Genomic DNA, 19,923 nt, shown 5'->3' on the forward strand with positions numbered 1-19,923 from the left:
CGGGAAGCCTTGACACAAAACACTCCTGTTGCTGTATGCTTGTTTAAGCTGGAGACATTTTTTTTTACTTTAAAGCCCCCACAAACATATTTTAAACCCCAAAGCTGACTGTACTAAAGTTTCACTAAAAGTTTTGGAAGATTCAATGAAATGTAATAATGAGATCAAGTGTAATCTGCTGTTAAAATCGATCAAATGTTGGAAGCCCTCCTCTTCTCTGGGCTTTATGCTGTTTTAATTGTGAAAAGTGGTTTTAAAAAAGTACATTAGAGTCAAGTTAACTTAAATTTTTTCAGGCCACAAAATCAGAAACATGCCTCAGAGGCCTCTGAGCCTCTATTAGAATAATAAAAAAACCCTTGATACAGGACACCAACACACAAGAAATCCCTGTTTCAGGACAGAAAGAGACGCCATACATAATATAGACATATAGTCAGATTTGGATTTCTAAAGTTTGTCCCCACAAAATGTATTAGAAACCAAATTTAACATAAACTGCTTTGACTGAAAGCTTTATAAGATGGTTTTTTACTAGTTCAAATTTTAAAAAAAAAAAAAGAAAGAAAAGAAAAGAAAAAGAAAGAAAATTCATTTCAAATTTAAAACAATAGAAGGAATGACTGACATTAAAGATCATTTTAATTATGGACGATTTTGTGTACTAAACATATTGAAAATCTTTCCAGTGCAGAAATCTTGAAAACGCCTGATTTATTTGACAGTTTGGAACACATTTTATTTGGGATCCTGAATGACAGATATCAGCACCAAACTCCCATTAGCTCCAAACAGAAAACATTTGGTGTTTTTGCTTGAGAAATGGCAGAAATATTAAGTTGATTACAAAAACACTTGTTTTCGTTTAATCGACTGATAAATAAGTAATGTTGTAGTTTATTCAAGATAAAAATGTTAAAATCAAAATGTATGACAAATAACCATCCGCTGAACACCATGTAAACTATGCGTCCTTACATTCACTCCAAGTTGTTCAGAGCAGCAGTCTGGCTCACATCCCTCACCTGCCTCCTCTCCTCCGACTCTGCTGCTCACATGCTGTCTGAGAGGCAAACGAGGAAGAGAATCAGCTTCAGGAACTCTGGAATCTACTTTAAACAACTTTTTACGCACAGCTTTTTCTAAAACTTTCTATTTTACGCACGACTTTTTGCCATTTTCTCCAGCGACCGATGGTGAATTCTGAGAAAGTAAACCAAAGTTTATTATGACTCTTGTGGCAGCTGAAGCGAAGGTGCGTCTGAAGGGACATTTCTTAACGTTTTTCTCGTATGGATTCTTGTTGGCATTTTAATTCAAGAAAACTGCCGAGACTGTACAGTTGTGTCCTGAAGCAGAGCGTCAGTTGGAGGCGTTTGGCAATAAGGACCATCAATTCAGTGCCAAGTGCCTGAACAGGAGACACAAGTTGTGCGCAAGCGGTGGATTTATGTGAAGTGAAACCAGAAGAAAGTCGATCATAATCTGGATTCCGTGATGTATATGTGAAAGTTTCCCCCAATCCGAATTCATTTCGTTCGGACAAGGGGAGACTTTAATGGATTTTTTATGTGGGACCCGCTAGGATGGACGTGGTAGATGAAACAGAAGCGTTACAGAGATTTTTTGAAGGTAAGAACGTTTGTTTTTTTAAATATACAGCCTACATATATGTTAGACTCACTGCACACATTATAACAAGAGCAGACAGATGTGTCTTTTTACTTTAACAACCACTCTGAAAAAAATAGTTTTTTTCATGAAGACAAACGTGTTTTTTTCTGTCACCTCCAAGTTCTACTACCTGGTGTGTTGCACATACAGTGTGACCTCAGTGTCCAAAAGCCTGATTTAAACTGTCTGCACACACTAGACATGGCAGGTGGTCAACACTAAAAAAAAAAACAAATATTTGCAGTGATCTTAAATTAGTGCCTTTTAGGAGGAAGTTTGCCAAACATAATAAACTGTTAATTTTTCCGCTTTAAAATTTCCTCTTTATTGTTCCCTTTAAAAAGCAAAATTGCAAGAATTCAGGAGGGTGCGGGGAGCAAAAGTGCTGCTGATGGGTAACAGATCACATTAAACTGGGAATCCTCAGGGGGGAGAAAAAAGAGGTGGAGGAGGGTGGGGTTGAGGGTTGAAAGGGTGTAGGAATTCAAGTCAAGATAAATGGTGTGTTTTGCAAGTGTGTTGTGGCACAATGTGTGTTGGAGACATGAGCGATGTGACTTCAGGCAGTGATGCAGTTTTTCATCATCAGATTGCAAATGAACATAAACATGAGCTCAGAAAATAAGTAATTGGTGTTTCAGAACAAAAATTATGCTTCGCAGAGGAACAATGTCATTTTTTTGTGACTTTAAATCACTTCAGATTTTAGCTGGTGAACCTACTGATATACAATAAGAGCTTGATTGGTTTCTCTGGTTATAATTTACAAACCTTCTTCAGCACATTTGAGTTGAAATGTGTGACTTGAAAGCGTTGCCTGAATGGAGCTCAATTAATCACTCACAATTTTAGTATATTCACGACTTTGTGAACCTTTTTCGGTTCCTTCTGATCTACTCCTGCAGTAAGTTTCACATCTCATCCTGTGAATGAATTCATAATTCACTTTCATTAGTTTGTTATCCAATAAACAAGCGTTCCAGGAGGAGTCAGGTGCACATAAAAACAAGCACCACATAATAAGTTATCTGTGAGGACACTTTGCACTTTATTATAGTATACACAGTGCTGACTTAAATATACACAGCCATCCATGACTGTCAGAGGTTCCTCGCCATTCTGACAGGAATTTAGTGTGTTTACATTCTTGCTTTGGGAGTAAGAGACATGTTCTTACTTTGGCTTTATTTCAGCCACTCTTGCTTGGACTAAAATGTCAACTTGTCCAGGAGAAGTAGTATACAGTAGGTGCTGACTTAGATGCTTATTTTCTTAGTTTCTTTTTAGCCATTCCAAGTGATACTGACCAACTAATTATGTCTGTTCATGAATTTAAAACTTTAGGGAATCAACTTTGAATTTAAATCAATGTAAAAACTATGTATTACCACTGAGACTTTGTGTATTATATAATTAATAATAAGTTAGAATAGGTGCCTGTTCATCTTTGGCCTTTGTCTAAAACAAACACACACTCGCTCACACACACACACACACACACACACACTCAGCACACTAATGGATTTCAGCGCTGGTAAACTGTGTTTTAATAGGATTAGTGAAATATGTATACATTCACATTAATGTACATTCCTGGCATAGCCCTGGTGGCTGTTAAAACACAATGAGGTGAGACTGGTGTGTCTCTTTGGGTATTTGGCCTCTCGCTCTCTCTGACTCCATTAGAGTGACAGTGAGCAGACGGGGCGAGGAGGTGAGATAGTGCAGACTCAGGGTGGAGAGAGGCTGGCCTGTTGAGAGAAACTAAAACCACCAACCCCATCAAAACTTGACCTTCTCCTCTCTGACTCACTTTAGACAACAAACCACGGGCAGCGTGTGCTCAAACAAAGGATCGCTTGGATTTGTCGTCGTTGTGTTGGGTTGCAAGTAATGCCCCATCCAAAGTCAACCAAATACTGGATTAAATGATAAGTCATGCTGACTGTGCTACATTTTATAGGCTCAGAATGAGTAAGAACTGAAACATTTGTGTACAATCAGAATTAAAATGAACATTTCTTTCTTCGTTTTTCTGCCACTGAAATAATTGTGGATCCAGCAGTGTCATTATAAGAGTTTCTGTGAGGCTGCACTGACACTCAGCAGAGCTTTCAATGCTAAAATCAGAATTAGAACTGCAACTAGTAATTATTTTTAACAATGACAGATGTGTGACAAATTAAAGGAAAACATAAAGTGTCTTTGTATGGCATTGAACCAGCTTTACTGCTTCTTGATTCTCACTGAGTCTCTGAACTGCACTGGAGGGATAAACACAATCATTGCATAAGATGTTTTCTCATCTGGTGTTTTTATGATGCTGGTGTAGAGGGTTGTTTAACATGTCAGTCCAAAATCTCCCCCTAAGTGTTCAATTGGGATGAGATCTGCTGATTGCAAAGGTCAAAGCATATGATTATATATTTTCAAATCAAACCATTCAGCGAGTCCTTGTGGAAGGATGTATTGTCACAATGGGAGAGACTATTCCCATCAGGATGGAAGTGTTTCATTGTAGGATAAAGGTGATCACTCAGATCAACTTTGTACTGATTGATAAGTGGTCCCAAATCATCTCTGCAAAATGCCCCCGACAGCGTAACAGAACCACTGGATCCTCTAACTGTAGAGCTCAATGGTTTCTGTTTTTCCTTTGTAGCGTCAACTGTCTGTAATTGTTGATTATTTTCATTATTAAACGCTTTAATATTTATAAAAAATGTTATAGAGAGGTGTTATAATACCATCTAAAAGTAATTTAGTTTACAGACACATAAAAGAAAACCAAAAATTCTCACAAGCTGGGACCAAAGCTTTCAATGTATTTGCAGTAATTTAGGTACAAAAAGGTAACACATAATAAAGCAGTTGTTAGAATACTTGTAGGAGTAGGTATTAAATAAGAATGCAATGTAAGTGTATGATGCTGGTGGGAATTCCACTGCTTTTGCAGATATTTGATCATAAATTAAGTATTGGACAAAGTGTTTCCTGATGGTGGGACACAGTTATAAGGATCAGTCCTCTGGGCAACATGAATGTCTGTACACTTCATGTCAGTCCACCCAGTAGTTGTTAAGACGTTTGAGTTTGGGTTGACAGCAGTGAATCGATCTACTGTCGTTGCCATCCACAGAATCACAGCATTTCAAACGATCAGTTTGAAATGAGCTCATGCAGGTGAAAGATTCTGTTGTTACCTGCCGAATGTAAAACTTTGGCCTCCTCACCAGCTGAATCTAAAAGTGGATTAATCATGTTCTTCATCCATGAACAACTCATCACCTGAGTTACTACATATGAAGATTCCCATTGCTGCACTCCCACAGTAGTTGTGAATAATGGTTGAGAAGGTTGCCGTCCATCTTGTAGGACCTGTGTGAAACGGACTGAGTTTGGATGGTTCCTCTGATTTATGGCTTCGGCAGAGAATTGCTGCTTTAGGAATGTATTGTTTTTGAGCGGTCAGGCTTACTGTGCTTTCGAGTAGGTTTTATTTTTCATTGTTGGGCCTCACTCCCATCAGTGCAGAGTGCCAACTGAGTAATCCTCGGCTAGTGAATGTTGTTTATGGTTAAACTTGACTTCATGGGACTGAGTCACTTTTTTGTGGTCATGTTTAGGTGTAAAAATGGTAACACAACTGTTGCTTAGTGCGAAGAGTCAGAGATGTTTCATTTCAAATGTCCTGATGCATTTTATTATTAATTACTAGCCACAGCTGCAGGTTTCGAAATGTTGTGTGTTCAAAATGTAGTTGTTTAAAACAAAAAATCTAAATTCTGAGGGATGCCAGTGTAAGAAAGTTCTTCGTAGTCTTCTACATGTTGTTATACGTTCTATACTTTCTTTCCTGTTTTCTTTTTTCTTTCTCAGTGTCTTCTTCTCTCATTGTCTCGCCATGTCTCTGTAACTCTGTCTCGCGCCGGCCTTCGAACTCGACCTCACATTTGAAGCGTTTCATTATTTTCCAGCCTCTCTCCGTGTCCTGGTCCCAGCCTCGTTACTCCTGTAATCTTCTGAGCCAGGTCCGCCGGTGCGACCAGTGCTTGTGTGCGACAAGGACTGTGTGTGGTAGCCTGGTACAGCCCTTTCTCATGACTGGGAAATAATCCTCATTATAACACTCTCCGAGCCTTTCTCACACACACACACACACACATACACATACACAATATGCTTTTGCATTAAGGCATGCACGCGCAGACACACACACACGCACACATTTGTTAGCCTGATCTGCGACTCTCTGGTCTAGAGAAGAAAGTCTTTCAGCCCGAGCAGGGAAACATGTGAAAAATAGACAGGAATTGTTCTTCTCATCTTCTGTTTCAGGTGTTTTCATCTCAAGGACTTCAACATGCTTTGGCTACGTGCAGGTACTCTGAGCCGCTCTGTCCGCTCTGCTTCTGTCGAGATGTGATTTATTAGTCTCTATCTGATTAGGGGCTTTCTGCTCATACCGCTTCATAATCTCTGTGTCATAGTGATGCTTCTCAGTCTTTTACCAGTAACTCTGTCTCGTAAACAAAACCCAGAAGGTCCGCAAATCTCGGGCTCTGTCAGACCTGTCTAACACTTTGTAGCGATGATTCGAAACATTCTTCTTTCGTTTACTATCCGTGTCTGTGTGTGTGTTCAACTGTGCGCTGCAGGAACGGTCCCCATGTTTCTAGACTGAGCTGCATTTTCCAGAACAGCTGAGAGATTGTTTGCTTGTGGACAGTGATTGTATTGACATTGCTGGGATCCATCAGGTTATTTTTAGTGGATTTTTGTGTGTCAGCCAAATGTGGCTGAGAAAACAGAAAAATCAAGAAATCAGGCTTATGGCAATTTTAAATGAAATCCAAAAGTGTCCAGAGATAAAGGAGAAAGACTTTCGGCAGCTCTTTCTTTACTGCAGTCGACTACCAATGTACAAACTCTGCAAATGTCACTTAATGTTCAAGCTTTTCTTCTTGTTGTTGCCTCAGTATGTTCTGTATTGATGTTCACTCTTTAAAAGGTGTATCCACTGGTGCAGCCAAGTTCATTCTAGTCTAGCTGTTTGATAATCACATGGACTTTGTTCCTTCTTCGTTAAGTTAGTCTGAAAGTGTTTAATTATTAACACGCACATGTGAGCACATGCAAATCTCATTTGGAGGCAAAAATCAGGAAAGTCAAGAAATTTTGCTAAAATGTACTGTTTGTGTTCCTTCAGAGGTTTTTTTTGTATTTACTTTTTCACTATCAGTGGTGCTGATGACAATTAAGTCAAGGCAGTTTAATTTAAATTTAACTGAAATCACAAATTTGTGTCAAGGAACTTTAGAATCTGTACAGCATATGACATGAGGAGGGATCTCCCTTCTGAGACAAAGAGACATTTAAAGCAACATGGATGTACAGTATAGACAGTCAGCATGACACATCTAGAGTTTGTGAAGTCTGTGATCCATGAAGATGTCAAGCAACGGATGTAAGAGCCACATGATCTCATCCCAGAGGCAGAGACACAAAGACAACATTTTGAATAATTCTTTTTAAAAAAACATGGAAAGAAAAGGTAAAACATGCTTTTGACTGAATGATATGAGTCAAATAATGTTTAATGGGCGCTCACACACTCAGTCCTCTGTGTTACAACCAAGGCATTGAATTGGTAGCATAACACTCGCACACACACAAACAAGTGCGCGCTCACACTTGCACGCGTGTGCCTACACACACAGACACACACACTCCCCTCACAGCCCCTAATCTCTCAAAAGGCGAGTCTGTATCGAAGTTGGACTGACAATCATTTCACTGTTCGTCGTTGAACACAGCTGGACAGAGAAAAACATAGAGGACAGGGAAATTTACACATCCAGTTCACAGCGAGTTACGCTGAACTGATTCAATGATTTGGAGGTTACAGTTACTTAATTTATGTTTCTATTCTTCTTTTCCCCCTCACACAAAACACTCAAGTGCAGCCTAAACTACAACCTACCTCTTATTATTAAGTCACAACGGTGACAGTGTCTTCAAGTTGGAACAAAGATATTTTATCTGATCTCAGTGCTCATCTTCATCAGATGATGTGTTACAAGAGAAGCAGTGTGGCTGAATGTACTCAGTCTTTATATTAGTGCCGCAGAATTTGATCCCTGGTCTTGAGATGGTGTTAACGTCATGGTCTTGTGGTTTTTTTTCTCACTACACCAACTTTGTTTGTTCTGTCCAGCTCACAACTAGCCCTTGTGATCTTATCGCACCAATGAAAAAATGCAATCTGACATTTCGTGTATCGACGCTGAACCACTTGTCATATCTTTTTAATGTTTCATTCATCCCCCCACAGTGATCAATGTGACGAGCTGTGCTTTTTTTTTTTTAATCAGTTTCAACTAGTATTTATTGACATAATTTTACAAAACTCTTAGAAAAGGCCTAGCATGACCACATACAATACATGGAGATTGATAGATGGATGGAGGCTATAAATAAGATTCATTTTTGCACTTGAGTTTGCGATCATAAAATATTCTTATCTCTTGGCGCATAGCATTAACCGTTACATAAGAGTATTACTGTTGTTCCACTCCAAAATCTAACGGTTAAATATACAAAGGTTTAACATGGGCACATGAAACATCACATGCACCAATCTTTTAAAGGTTCTGTGTAAATTAAAGGAGCTAGAATTGCTACTTTTTTTTCACAATTTTACTGTTTTGACTCGCTGTCGTCATCCTCAGGGTAAAAGCTTTTTGGTGCCCAGTGAAGTAATGACAGCTATAAGGAGCTGAGCCCATTATTTCCCTCAGCTGTTGGTGGAGATGAAAACGGAACTAAAACAGTGGAAATGTTGGATTTACATTTTCCAGATGGCCACAAAAATGAATGCACAGGAATTCTAATCTATAAATAAGCAAATAGATTTGTTATATCAAGTTAAAAGTTGATGATATGTGACTGTTATGTTCATAAGTGGCCAAGAAAATGATTTATTGCAGGTTTCAGTAATTTTAATGACTTTGTTGAATGTCTTTCCTCTTGTATGCTCAAGTCAAGTCAACATATTCTCAGCTCTCATCCTGATAGCACGCACATCGCTGCTTTGGAGGTGATTATCAGAATTTAAATAAGCAAAGTATAGCTACAGTATGTTTTACTTTAACAAATAGTTGATTATACCTACAGTGTGCACATTTTTATTCCATTGATAGCCCTGAGTGAAAGACGATATAGTATCTAACTTTAAAAAAAAATAAAATAAAAACAGTTTAGGTCTTGAACTTGTGCTACTGATGACTTGAACTCAACTGTCTCTTGGACACGACGGTGGTCTTGACTGCTGCTCTGTTGCTCGTTTTCTCCTCATCATTCCATCCATGGACATTAAACTTACATTCTGCCTTTCTTGCCCCGACTCTCCTCAGCCTCCATCTATCTACCCTCCCCTCTCTATTTTTCGTTATCAGGCCTGCCAGCTTAAATTTACTGCCTCTTTGGGTGGGGTGCACATCTGGATCTTATTTAAGGGGAACCATCCTGCTTTTCTCCCCGTGCACTGGCATGTATTAAGAGACATTAACCATCTGTTTCTATCTTGTGAAAAAAAAGACAGCCAGTTTCACCCATAAAAATCAGTAACATAAGGATTTATAATGTTAAACAGTGGAGTTTGATTAGAGACGAGTGATTTGGTTTGTGGATTTAATGACTGAAAGTTACGAGATGTTAATTCTACTTTAAATATTAGTCACCAGATATTATATTGCACTAAATCTTTCTTTTTATTTCTTTTTTAAACAAACGGTGGGAATGCATACAGAGGGTTAAGCACAACGGTGACATTAACACCAGTAGGCGACGTTTATGTTGGTTCCTGATGGTGAAAGCTGAGTGAATAGTAGATGAAAAAGTAAAAGGAGAATTTTTTCCAATGCTAACACAAAAATTCCTCACATTCCCAACTGAGTAGCTGCTTAATCTATCAGAGAAAGAGTGAGTGTGTATGTGAGGTCGAGAGAAAAGGAGAAAGACTGGGGTTGCCTGCCCAGCCTCTTTATACCAGGTCCTTACCCTCTGCTTCACCCCCTTTGTGCGACTTCCCCCCTCGTCTCTCGCAGTCACTCTGTTTCCAGCATCTTTAGTTTGGGACAACCAGCGCCTGCTTTAAAGAACATCTCTCTTTATTCTGTGTACCGCAGGACATATTTATCTATACAAAGTGATTCACTCTGTTCTAAATATATGCATAAGCAAGTGCCTGTTCTACATGTTGGTGTTTTACAGATTAAGTTGGGTCATGTGTTTGGGATTTAGGAGGCTTTGGGTATCAAAGAGTGAAAATGACCCAGGGGTGAAAAAAGGAGAGAATTTGGAAATTCTTAAATTGCTTAATTACATTTATGTGCCATATCATCATAAAAAGTGTTTTTTAAAACTTGCCTTACAAAATGATAAGAAGCAGCCTTTGTTATTGTAAATAAAACTGAAGTGAGAAGAAGAAACTCGGATAACGCAATCTGTGTAGTGATTATGACATTGTGTTTTTTCTAAATAGCAGAAATGCAGCTTCAACCATGAACTCAGTGATTCCAGTGTATATGTGTAACCAGTTAGAGGCACTGAATCATCAGTGTGTCATCAGTGTGTAATGTTGATTACCACCACATCCGTAGACTGTTGGTCACTCCTGAAACATTAATCTTTAAATTCTCTGTAAGCCAATCAGTTCTTGTGTTTTACTTGATCGTCATATCTTTAACAAAATGACATGATATAGATACACTGATATAATGTAATCAACAAGTTCAATTCTTTAATACACCTTATGGTGCAACCTGTTCACATCGTTTATGAGCATTATGTTGTTAGAAGTTTTACAGGGGATTGTTACGACACCAGCTTGTGTTGAAACCAGAGCTGCTGTGGCACTGTGTGGAGCTGCTGAGAGATTCCTGTTGCTAATCCCCAGATGCTCTCCATCTCCCCTCCATGTTCCCAACCCTCCCTTCAACACAGGTCATGATATTACCAGTTCTCTGGAGCCAGCCAACATCGACACCAGTATCCTGGAAGAGTACATCAGCAAGGAGGACGATAGCACTGACATGTCAGTAGGGACTCCGAACCGACCCAGCAACGTCAAAACAACATGCACCAACCAAATCAGATCATGTCGTTACAAAGGAATTTGTTTTTCCTGATAAGGCTAATGCCTTTTTTCTTCTTCTTTTTCTCTCCCAGCTGTTTCTCAGAGGTCCACAGCACCCCAGGACCAAATTACTCATCTCCCCAGGCAGGAGTGTCCTCCTCCGGAGGGTTAGTGTGTGGTGTAAGCCCCCCTATCCCACTGCGCCAAGGAGCCCCTCCACCCGGGCCCCCGAGCTGTCAGAACGCCTACCCCCCAGGTCCATCCCTGGGCCTCCGACACAGCTACCCCTGCCTGGGACAACAACCGCAGCAGCAGCAACACCAGCAACACCAGCAGCAGCAGCAGCAGCAGCAGCAGCAGCAGCAGGGTCACGTCAAGCCTGAGCACAGGGGCCATTACGCTCCAGGGTGAGCGGCAAAGCACATGGTTGGCGGGCAAGAAGTAGAAAATGGCAATACAAAGTCAATACTCATTGTTCAAGAAATGCTCAAGATGCTCCTGGCAGCTCACACTTGAAACATGAAATCAGTTGCTGCAGAAGACAATATTTTTTGAAGCGTGCACACACACGGACACACACCCTACTACAGGACCATTGCGCAATCAATACATGATCAAGCTTCATTTGTACAAATAAAGCATTAGCTGGTCAAGAGGGGGAGGGAGACTGATAAGAGACAGAGAGAAAGAGAGTCAAATTACATCCTGCAAAAAAAGTCTGACGCACGTAATCCTGTGTAAAGAACCTCTACACGACTGTGATCCCAAAGGAGAGTTTCTCCCTTAAATATGATGGCAGCTTAGAAAATAGGAGGAATAAATAAGCCAGGGTTTCAAGCATGGTACTATTTTAAGGATACATAGAATTTTAAATGCCTGATATTTTTGTGTTTATGTAACATCTATTGCCTTCTGTTTCTTGTTTTGTTTTAGGACACTACCTGAGTCCCCTCCAGACTCCAGCTCTGAGCCGTACTCTCCTCAGCAGGTGAATGGTAAGAAATGTGTTTTGTTTTGGTCTCCATAAAAAGTAAAGTTTTATTTAGGAAAGCGTGCATGAGAGCAAGTAACCAACGAAACGGTGCTTTAATCAGTAGAAAGCACTCAAACTTTCAAAGTATTTGGACTGTAAGTGGGTCAGAGGAACTTCTCGTGTTAAGTCAATATCTGTTACTCATCACTTCAGGGTATTTGAAGAGAACATAAAGACAAGAGGAAACTCAAGTTCATTTGCAAACAAATCAATACAGGAGGACACCAGAGGAAGCTGGTGTCTGTCACTTGCTAATTTACAGCTTACATAGATCATCTGGACATATTTTATCAGCTAAATTACATTTTCTGAGCTCATTTATTTCAGCTGAAGAATGTTTGGCAGTGTTCAAGTTAAGCAGCTACAAAACTCAAAGTCGTTTCTTGGCACTCACACCTGTGTTGGTCTTGCCTATTAGTGAAAAGGTGTGGAATAGTGTTATCTGATGGGCATCCCTCCAGTTCCACACAATGGAAAATACCTTTAGCCGAGGTTGGAGGAGAGTCAAACAAACGGCAGCATGACATGCAAACCAGACAGACTGTGATCAGATGTATTCATGAGGAACAGCAGTATGTTTAAATCAGCATTATGCTCTGTTTTAGATCCTCACATGATCAGGACCATGACACCAGAGAACATGTGTCACATGACTCCGACGCCACCCCTCCCGCCACACGGCCACTATCCCAGCATGCACCGGGACATGTACCTGAAGCCTGAGCCCATGATATCGCAGTATCCTATCGGACCAGCCACGAGCGGAAGTGGAGACATGCAGCAGACGCAGATGCTCCATCAGTTGCTGCAGCATCCTCAGGGCCAAGAGTGAGTTACAAAGACACACTGGAAGGAGGGGTTGTGTTGTGCAGTTTGTACTGTAACGGAAGGAAGGAGTAAATAGTAATGTCTCTTTCTGTTTTCTCTCACAGCGGCATCCCTGTTCACCAGGCGAAGAAGAGGAAGCACTCCGACTCTCCCAACAGCACCTTGAATTCCCAAATCCTCACAGGTATCATCAAACAAGAACCAGGTAGGCAGGCATCTTTCTTTCCTTCCTCACCTCCTCTACCTGACCTCTTCTACCTCACCTCCTCTTTTCTGCCCCTGAAATCCTCACAAAGATAAAGATTTGTACAGAACAGTTGCAAACATTCCCAACCTTCGTCGGTCACACTTTAATAGCTGGTATTTCAAACTGTTTGTCGCAGGTTTAATGCAGGATGCAGACAACGCCTACCTGGACCCAAATTATCAGTGCATTAAGTGGCAGCCTCACCAGCAGAACAAGTGGACACCACTGTATGATGCCAACTGCAAAGAGCTGTGGGTGGAATTTATTTTGGCATACCTGTACATGCTGAGGTCTTTGTTTTGGAACAAAAAGCACAGAGAGCACTCCACAGAGAGTCAAAAAAAATGAAAGGAGTTTTAATTGGTTAAATGCATAATTCAACAAAGTATACAGCGGGAGTAGCAAAGGAATAGCGGGGTTGCAGAGGTCTACAAATTCCTCAGTGGTGAGCTGTGCGGGGGAGTGAACCAGCGCAGGGTTTCGGCTCAGAAAGACAACGTGAGGAGGGGGTAAAGGGAAAAATTAGTGTGCACCTACTTGTGCTTTTGCAGTGCCAAAATAAAAAAGAAGTATAGATAGGGAGGAAGGTTAGAATGAACTCACAAGACCTTTCAGATATGTTATCAAAACCACCTGGTCGACCATCACAACTTTTAGCACACCACGCCTACGTAAAAGAAGAGAGGGTTTTCATGTGTTTCAAAATAGACCAAAGTCTTTCAGAGGCTCTTAGTCCTCAGTGTTGCAAAACCTGTGGCAGAACAACCGAAGCTGAGGGGCCGAAGGAGTCCAAAGCAGTGATGCAAAGTTTACGTGACTACAGAGAAACTGCAGTGTACCGATCTCAAAAACACAAATTCAGACTTTTAGGGTTTCATAATAAATCAAAGGAATCAACGCTGTCAACTTGCAGGGTGGGACTTTCTGTTTCATTATTCGTCTTCAGAATGAGTTTGTGGTTCGAACATATATGACTGAACTACTCCAATATTACAAGTTGCTATTTTGCACAGTAGCTTCACAGTATTTAAGAAGTCGTAGGTGAGCTGGTGTGCTCAAGTTGTAACTTCTAATATGAGCAATTAACTTATATGTTAGCAAGCTGAAGGCAAGAAGAGCCTATTCAATAATAATAATAAAAAACCTTCTAAATATGTTGCTTTGAGGAACAGAGACAAGCTATCAGGGGTTTGAATCAATGGCCGGTGAAGCACTTTAACAATGAAGACGGACAGAAGGTTAATAGGTTTCAACATCTTAATAGTACTTTCCAAAATAATAGTATGCAATGACAAAATCTTCACTAAACTGTCTAAGTTAAATCCAAACGTGAATTTCTTGATAGACTTGCCCCAGCAGAATCCCCCAAAATGGAGTAAAGAGTCAATGTGCATTTTACTTACAACGAATGTGAGGTGACATGTTTCTTGTTCACAATATTCATGTGTGATCATTTCTGTACTCGTCTGCAGTCCGATGCCAACCTACCGTGTTGACGCTGACAAAGGCTTCAACTTCTCCTTGGCTGACGATGCTTTTGTGTGCCAGAAGAAGAACCACTTCCAGGTCACAGTATACATCGGCATGCTCGGGGATCCCAAATACATCAAGACAAGTGATGGACTGCAGCCCATCGATTGTTTCTATCTCAAACTCAATGGAGTAAAGGTAAGGACAACACAGTGACACATGCAGCAGTGTTGTGACTGGTTGCATTAGCTCTGCAGAGTGTTTAATGCATATGTTATCTCTCTCTTCATTGTCAGGTGGAAGCTATGAATCAGTCCATCAGTGTGGAGCAGTCACAGTCTGACCGCAGCAAGAGGCCCTTCAAGCCAGTGCTGTGAGTCTGAGCTCTTCATTAAAGTAGAACCAGTGTAAAGCTGCATCAGAAGGATTTTTTGCATTACATCATTATGATTTTTGTCTCTTCCAGCGTCACTTTGCCCCCAGAGCAGGTCACAAAGGTCACAGTGGGTCGGCTCCACTTCAGCGAGACCACAGCAAATAACATGAGGAAGAAGGGAAAACCGAATCCCGATCAGAGGTGAGAAACACGGCATCGGACACAAACATACAAAACTGGTCACATTCAAAGCTCCAATGGTCACGTCTGCCCCTGATCATTTTGCCTTTGCAGGTATTTCATGCTGGTGGTGGCGCTGCACGCACAGTCCCACAGTCAGAGCTACACTGTGGCTGCTCACGTGTCTGAGAGGATCATCGTCAGGGTAACGTCTGGCCATGTCTGTCTGCTTCCTACAACAATCATATCCCTTGTGAATGTGACACCTTTCTCTTGGTCTGCTGTACACACCTTCCTGCAACACAGTGATGTCAAAATCACTGTGTTGCTCTCAGCATTTTCTCTTCATTCCATTCTTTCCATCCCTCTCTCTGTGTGTCTGTGATCCTCATTAAACTTCAAAATACACAGTTGAGGAGAATTTAGATTATGCGACGAAGTGTATTAACGTTGTCCAGTGAAAATCATGTATCTTCCAAGTGTCAGCCTCTCATGAACGAAGAAAAAAGTATTTGCTTTGTGGTGATACATGATTTTTGCATCACCACATTAAAAAAAATAAATATATTGAGCCGAAAAATCAAGATAAGTCTCTTTAATGCATAAAGCAACATATTTCAGCAGAAAACTTGGAGATATATGGGTTTTGTTGAACAGCGATGGTTGTGTAGTTAACTGCAGAAGCTTAATTAGAAGAGATATTTGACAGCTAGATATTTATATCATTTACCTTTAATAGCCAGTTGGCCTCCAGGAAACCATAACTTACTTGACAGTTTTATTCATTTTGTGAACACTGACCAAGCTTGCTTGCTTTCTTGCAGGAGGTTAGACGATAAGAATGAAATCACACATATGTGTAGGATAAATTGATTAGCATCAAAAACAGAAGGAAATGGGTGATTATGGTTAGTCTAATCTCACAAGGTCAGATCCCCTAAATGTTTGTACTAGAAAAAAATACTGGGTTTGTATGGCATGTTGACCAACACTAGAAGGTGAAGAAAAAAGTCAGTCATCATAGGGAAGAATTAATGTAAATTAGTTTAAATATGGGAAGAAATTCATGTGTTGCCATGAAAATACCATAAATAGCTGTTTAGCCCTCTGAACCTCAAGCATATAAAGTCCTGCACCTATTTGGAAACAGTATAAACATGGCTAGAAGTAGAGAGAGCTCAAAAAACGCTATAACGCCATGAATAATTTTTTTTTTTAAAAGAAAGAAAGAAAGAAAAAAAGAAAAGACAGATGTTTAACCCTTTGCCTGCACGTGTTACCAATACTCGGTCATGTTACAGAATCAGTTTTATTTAAACATTTTTTTGCCACTTTTCATAATAAGACATGTAGAATAAGGTCATTTTTAAAATTTTCTTAAATTTGGATACACATCAAAGCTGAACAACACATCACAGCTGAGCAGTTAATAAGTTGAAAATTTGAGGATTCTTTCTATTTTTAAAGTTTCTGGTTCTGATAAATAGTGTAATTTTGGTTTCTTGAAGGTAAAAGGCCTTTTAAACTTTCTGGCAAGTTTGAGGGATTCAGGGAGTTGACAAATCAAAAAAGAGAAAAAAAAATTCAAAGCCTGGCTTGTTTTCTCACCACCACACAGCTGGTTCATCATGGCATGAGAGGGGTGCAAATGGATGGTTTTATAGTGGTCATGTGCCAAACAGTTTCTTGGGATGGGAGCAGTGTCTTCCCATTGCCTCATCAACTCTTGACAAGAAAGCAAATGAGCATGTATTCCTGAACTGTTGTTTGAAATATTGTATTTATTTTTTTAAATATATTTTCAGTTTATGCTCCTAATATCTGAATCACAGATTCTCTGTTCCCTTTTGCTTTGTTTGTTACAGGCATCCAACCCAGGCCAGTTTGAAAGTGACAACGAGGTGTTGTGGCAGCGCGGCCAACTGCCAGACTCAGTCTACCACCACGGCAGAGTCGGCATTAATACAGACAGACCGGACGAGGCCCTTGTTGTCCACGGCAACCTGAAGGTCATGGGCTCTCTGGTCCACCCGTCTGACATCAGGGCCAAAGAAAATGTCCAGGAGGTCAGGATGACACTCTGTGTGTATGAATATGGTGTGTGTGTGAGAGAGCGTGTGTTCCTAAACTGTGTTTTGTACTTGTCATCATGAATCATGTCATCCAAGCACCCATGTTCAGCGCAGTCCCCCGACTGTGCAGTTAAACTGAGCTGTCTTTTTGTTATACTTGACACACATTTTTTCATCTGCAACATGTGTATTGTCTTGTCGTGCCATCTACATGGGTGTCATTGTCATTCTGTTTGTGTGTAGGTCGACACCACAGACAATTTAAAACGGATTTCTCAGATGAGGCTCGTCCATTATCAATACAAGCCTGAGTTTGCTGCCACCGTGGGCATAGAGAACACTGCAGAGACCGGTAACACCTCCATCAATAACCTCTGTTCAAGTTTAAATCTTTGGTTCCAACATCTCATCTCTTTGTACACACTTTATCACATTGTCATCTCAATGTTTGCATATTTATCTGTCACATGCATCGTTAAGCACACTTGTCATCTATCTGTGCCTGTGTCTATGCTTTTGCTGCTCTTTTTTACTTCTGCACTTGTCATATTCCTCGTACAGGAGTGATCGCACAAGAAGTTCAACAAATCCTGCCTGAAGCAGTGAAGGAGGGGGGTGATGTTGTGTGTGCCAATGGAGAGACTATTCCCAACCTGTTAGTTGTCAACAAGGTAATGAACGCACACATGGACATACAGCGTAGTGCTCACAGACAGTGTTTAAACACGCACACTATCAGCTGATTGCTTCCTCTAATTTCAAAGGAGCGTATCTTTATGGAGAACGTCGGCGCGGTGAAGGAGCTGTGTAAGCTGACAGACAACCTGGAGACTCGTATAGATGAACTGGAGCGCTGGAGCCGCAAACTGGCCAAGCTGCGCCGCCTCGACAGCATGAAGAGCACCGTGAGCGGAGGCACGATCAGGTAAAAGAAACAAGAAGAAATGGATGCGCCTCGGATCAGGATGTCAAACATTCACAGACAGCATCTTGTATGAAGAGAGGAGACGTAATAAATTACTCTTGTTTCTCTTGTCTGTGTAGCCAATCAGGAAGCTATTTCAGCAGGACAGGGAGCGGCCCACTCAAGAAGAAGACAGTCAAACCTGGGAGCAAGGTCTGTGGTGATCCCAGTGTTTTGGTTTTTTGTTTGTTTTGTTTTTAAATGTAATAAGCTGATGAACAGCGTCGCAAACAGTTTCCCATTATTATATTACAGAGTCCGCTTCCAGATCAGGGCTGCATCAGTCAGAGGTTCATGCAGGGGACCATCCTGGCACTGGTCGTTGTCATGGCCTTCAGGTTCGAAGAGAACATGTGTTTGAGGAGGGACTGGTAGAACTAACAACTGACAAGAAACCTGCTACATCCATGCACAGTGGTGACATGTTCATGATGTGCTGTATCTTCATTTGTCCACAGTGTCATTTCCATGTCCGTCCTTTACGTGCTCACTCTTCACCACAGAGGAGACGTCACCGAGAAAGACGGGTATGTGCTTTTACTGCACAGACTATTAAGCTTTATAGTGAAATAAACCAGTTTCCACTTCTCCATTAATGTCTTTCTATATAATCTGTTCCTCCTTTCTGTAGCTATCTTCCTTCCTGTGTTCTCTACATCTCTTGGATGCCCATCTTCACTGCCACTGTAACTGTCTGTCCACCTGTCTGCCCATGGTACACGATCAACACCCATCTTTCATGCTTTATTTCAATTTCCGATCTGCTCTTTCAGTCTTATCTTTGATTGCTTAGTGGGGTGTTTCTTTTGTCCTGTCTGAAAGGAGATCATGAGTCACACACTGAAGCACTTTGAAATTCATTAGATATGAAGTGCATCATTATTTGAACTCAAGCATCCTCCTGACCTCCTTTACTGTGTCATTTCAGGTCAAGAGCTGCACTGGGATCCTCACGTAAGAGTGCATTTACTCCAATGTCCACCAGTCCTGCACCAGGTGAGTGAAAGTCTTCACGAGAATCAAACTTCACAGTTTTGAAGTTAATCAGCCCACTCAGGGCATAGTGAATATGTTTAACTTCACATGATTTTGTTTTGTCTTTGCTTTCAAACAGGTTGCTGTTCGACGACAGCCGTAAACAACCAATCAGCTACTGTTTTGACATTGAGTAACAACCAATCCACACCAGGTAATATATACATATGTATGAAATGTATATTCATAAATATCAAATGCTTTCCTATTATGTATATGTTTTTCTGTCCATATCAATTATCTTTCTTCTCAAGGTGTAAGCAGCCTGGTTCCCACACCAGGCACTATTATGAAGAAGGCCAAGTCCAGACCCATGGACAAGGATGGCCACAACAGAAACCGTCTGAGTCACACCTCAGCACCCATGTACTTTGCAAAGTCCAAAAGGCCTGTTTCTACAGACCTGGACGGTGTGGGAGCCACCAACCGTCTGCCTGGGGGGCAGCAGCCAGTGCCACGCAGACAACGCAGCCTACACACAAAGGGTAAAATCACAAACACAGCCCAGGCATGGCACTTTTTTCTCACACATAATATGCAGTATGCAAACAGAGTCAAACCATTTGTTTGACGACTGCAAACACAGCTCGTCTACGTACTGTACAAAGGAATGGTTTGGTACTTGTAATACAGCTTATTTTTTTTCTTTTTGCAGGAGGAAGGTCAGCTCCCTCTCTCACAAGTGTATATATCGTGGAGACAAACCAAGAAATCACTGCACAAAGTTGTGCAACAGCAGAGAGCTGCAGGTATATACCAAAAAGTTACTGATTTTGAGTTGAAGTTGGACAGATTATTTACATGTGATGTGAAGTGTCTCAGTAGCTAAAGCAATTTTTATAAGTTTTACAATATTTCCACTTACCTTCTGCACAATTACGGCAGGAATGATGGTATGTTGTACA

The 19,923-nt window shown here is 40.8% G+C and overlaps 1 protein-coding gene across 1 annotated transcript; it reads left to right on the plus strand.

The window, feature by feature from the left end:
- Positions 1-1,083: 1,083 nt before the first annotated feature.
- LOC103376109 (myelin regulatory factor-like) lies at positions 1,084-19,767 on the plus strand (the record flags this gene model as incomplete). Its single annotated transcript, XM_008306474.1, has 22 exons — positions 1,084-1,632; positions 10,681-10,771; positions 10,906-11,220; positions 11,747-11,808; positions 12,452-12,674; positions 12,779-12,879; positions 13,058-13,172; positions 14,394-14,589; positions 14,688-14,764; positions 14,858-14,968; positions 15,062-15,152; positions 16,813-17,013; positions 17,263-17,371; positions 17,581-17,690; positions 17,784-17,944; positions 18,064-18,136; positions 18,239-18,321; positions 18,442-18,510; positions 18,912-18,979; positions 19,098-19,172; positions 19,273-19,503; positions 19,674-19,767. Coding segments are annotated over exons 1-22 (2,702 nt in total), but the record flags the coding sequence as incomplete, so codon positions are not given.
- Between the last annotated feature and the right edge of the window lie 156 nt (positions 19,768-19,923).

This window comes from Stegastes partitus, unplaced genomic scaffold, assembly GCF_000690725.1.
Source record: "Stegastes partitus isolate 25-593 unplaced genomic scaffold, Stegastes_partitus-1.0.2 Scaffold3668, whole genome shotgun sequence".
In the NCBI taxonomy this organism is placed as follows: domain Eukaryota; kingdom Metazoa; phylum Chordata; class Actinopteri; family Pomacentridae; genus Stegastes; species Stegastes partitus.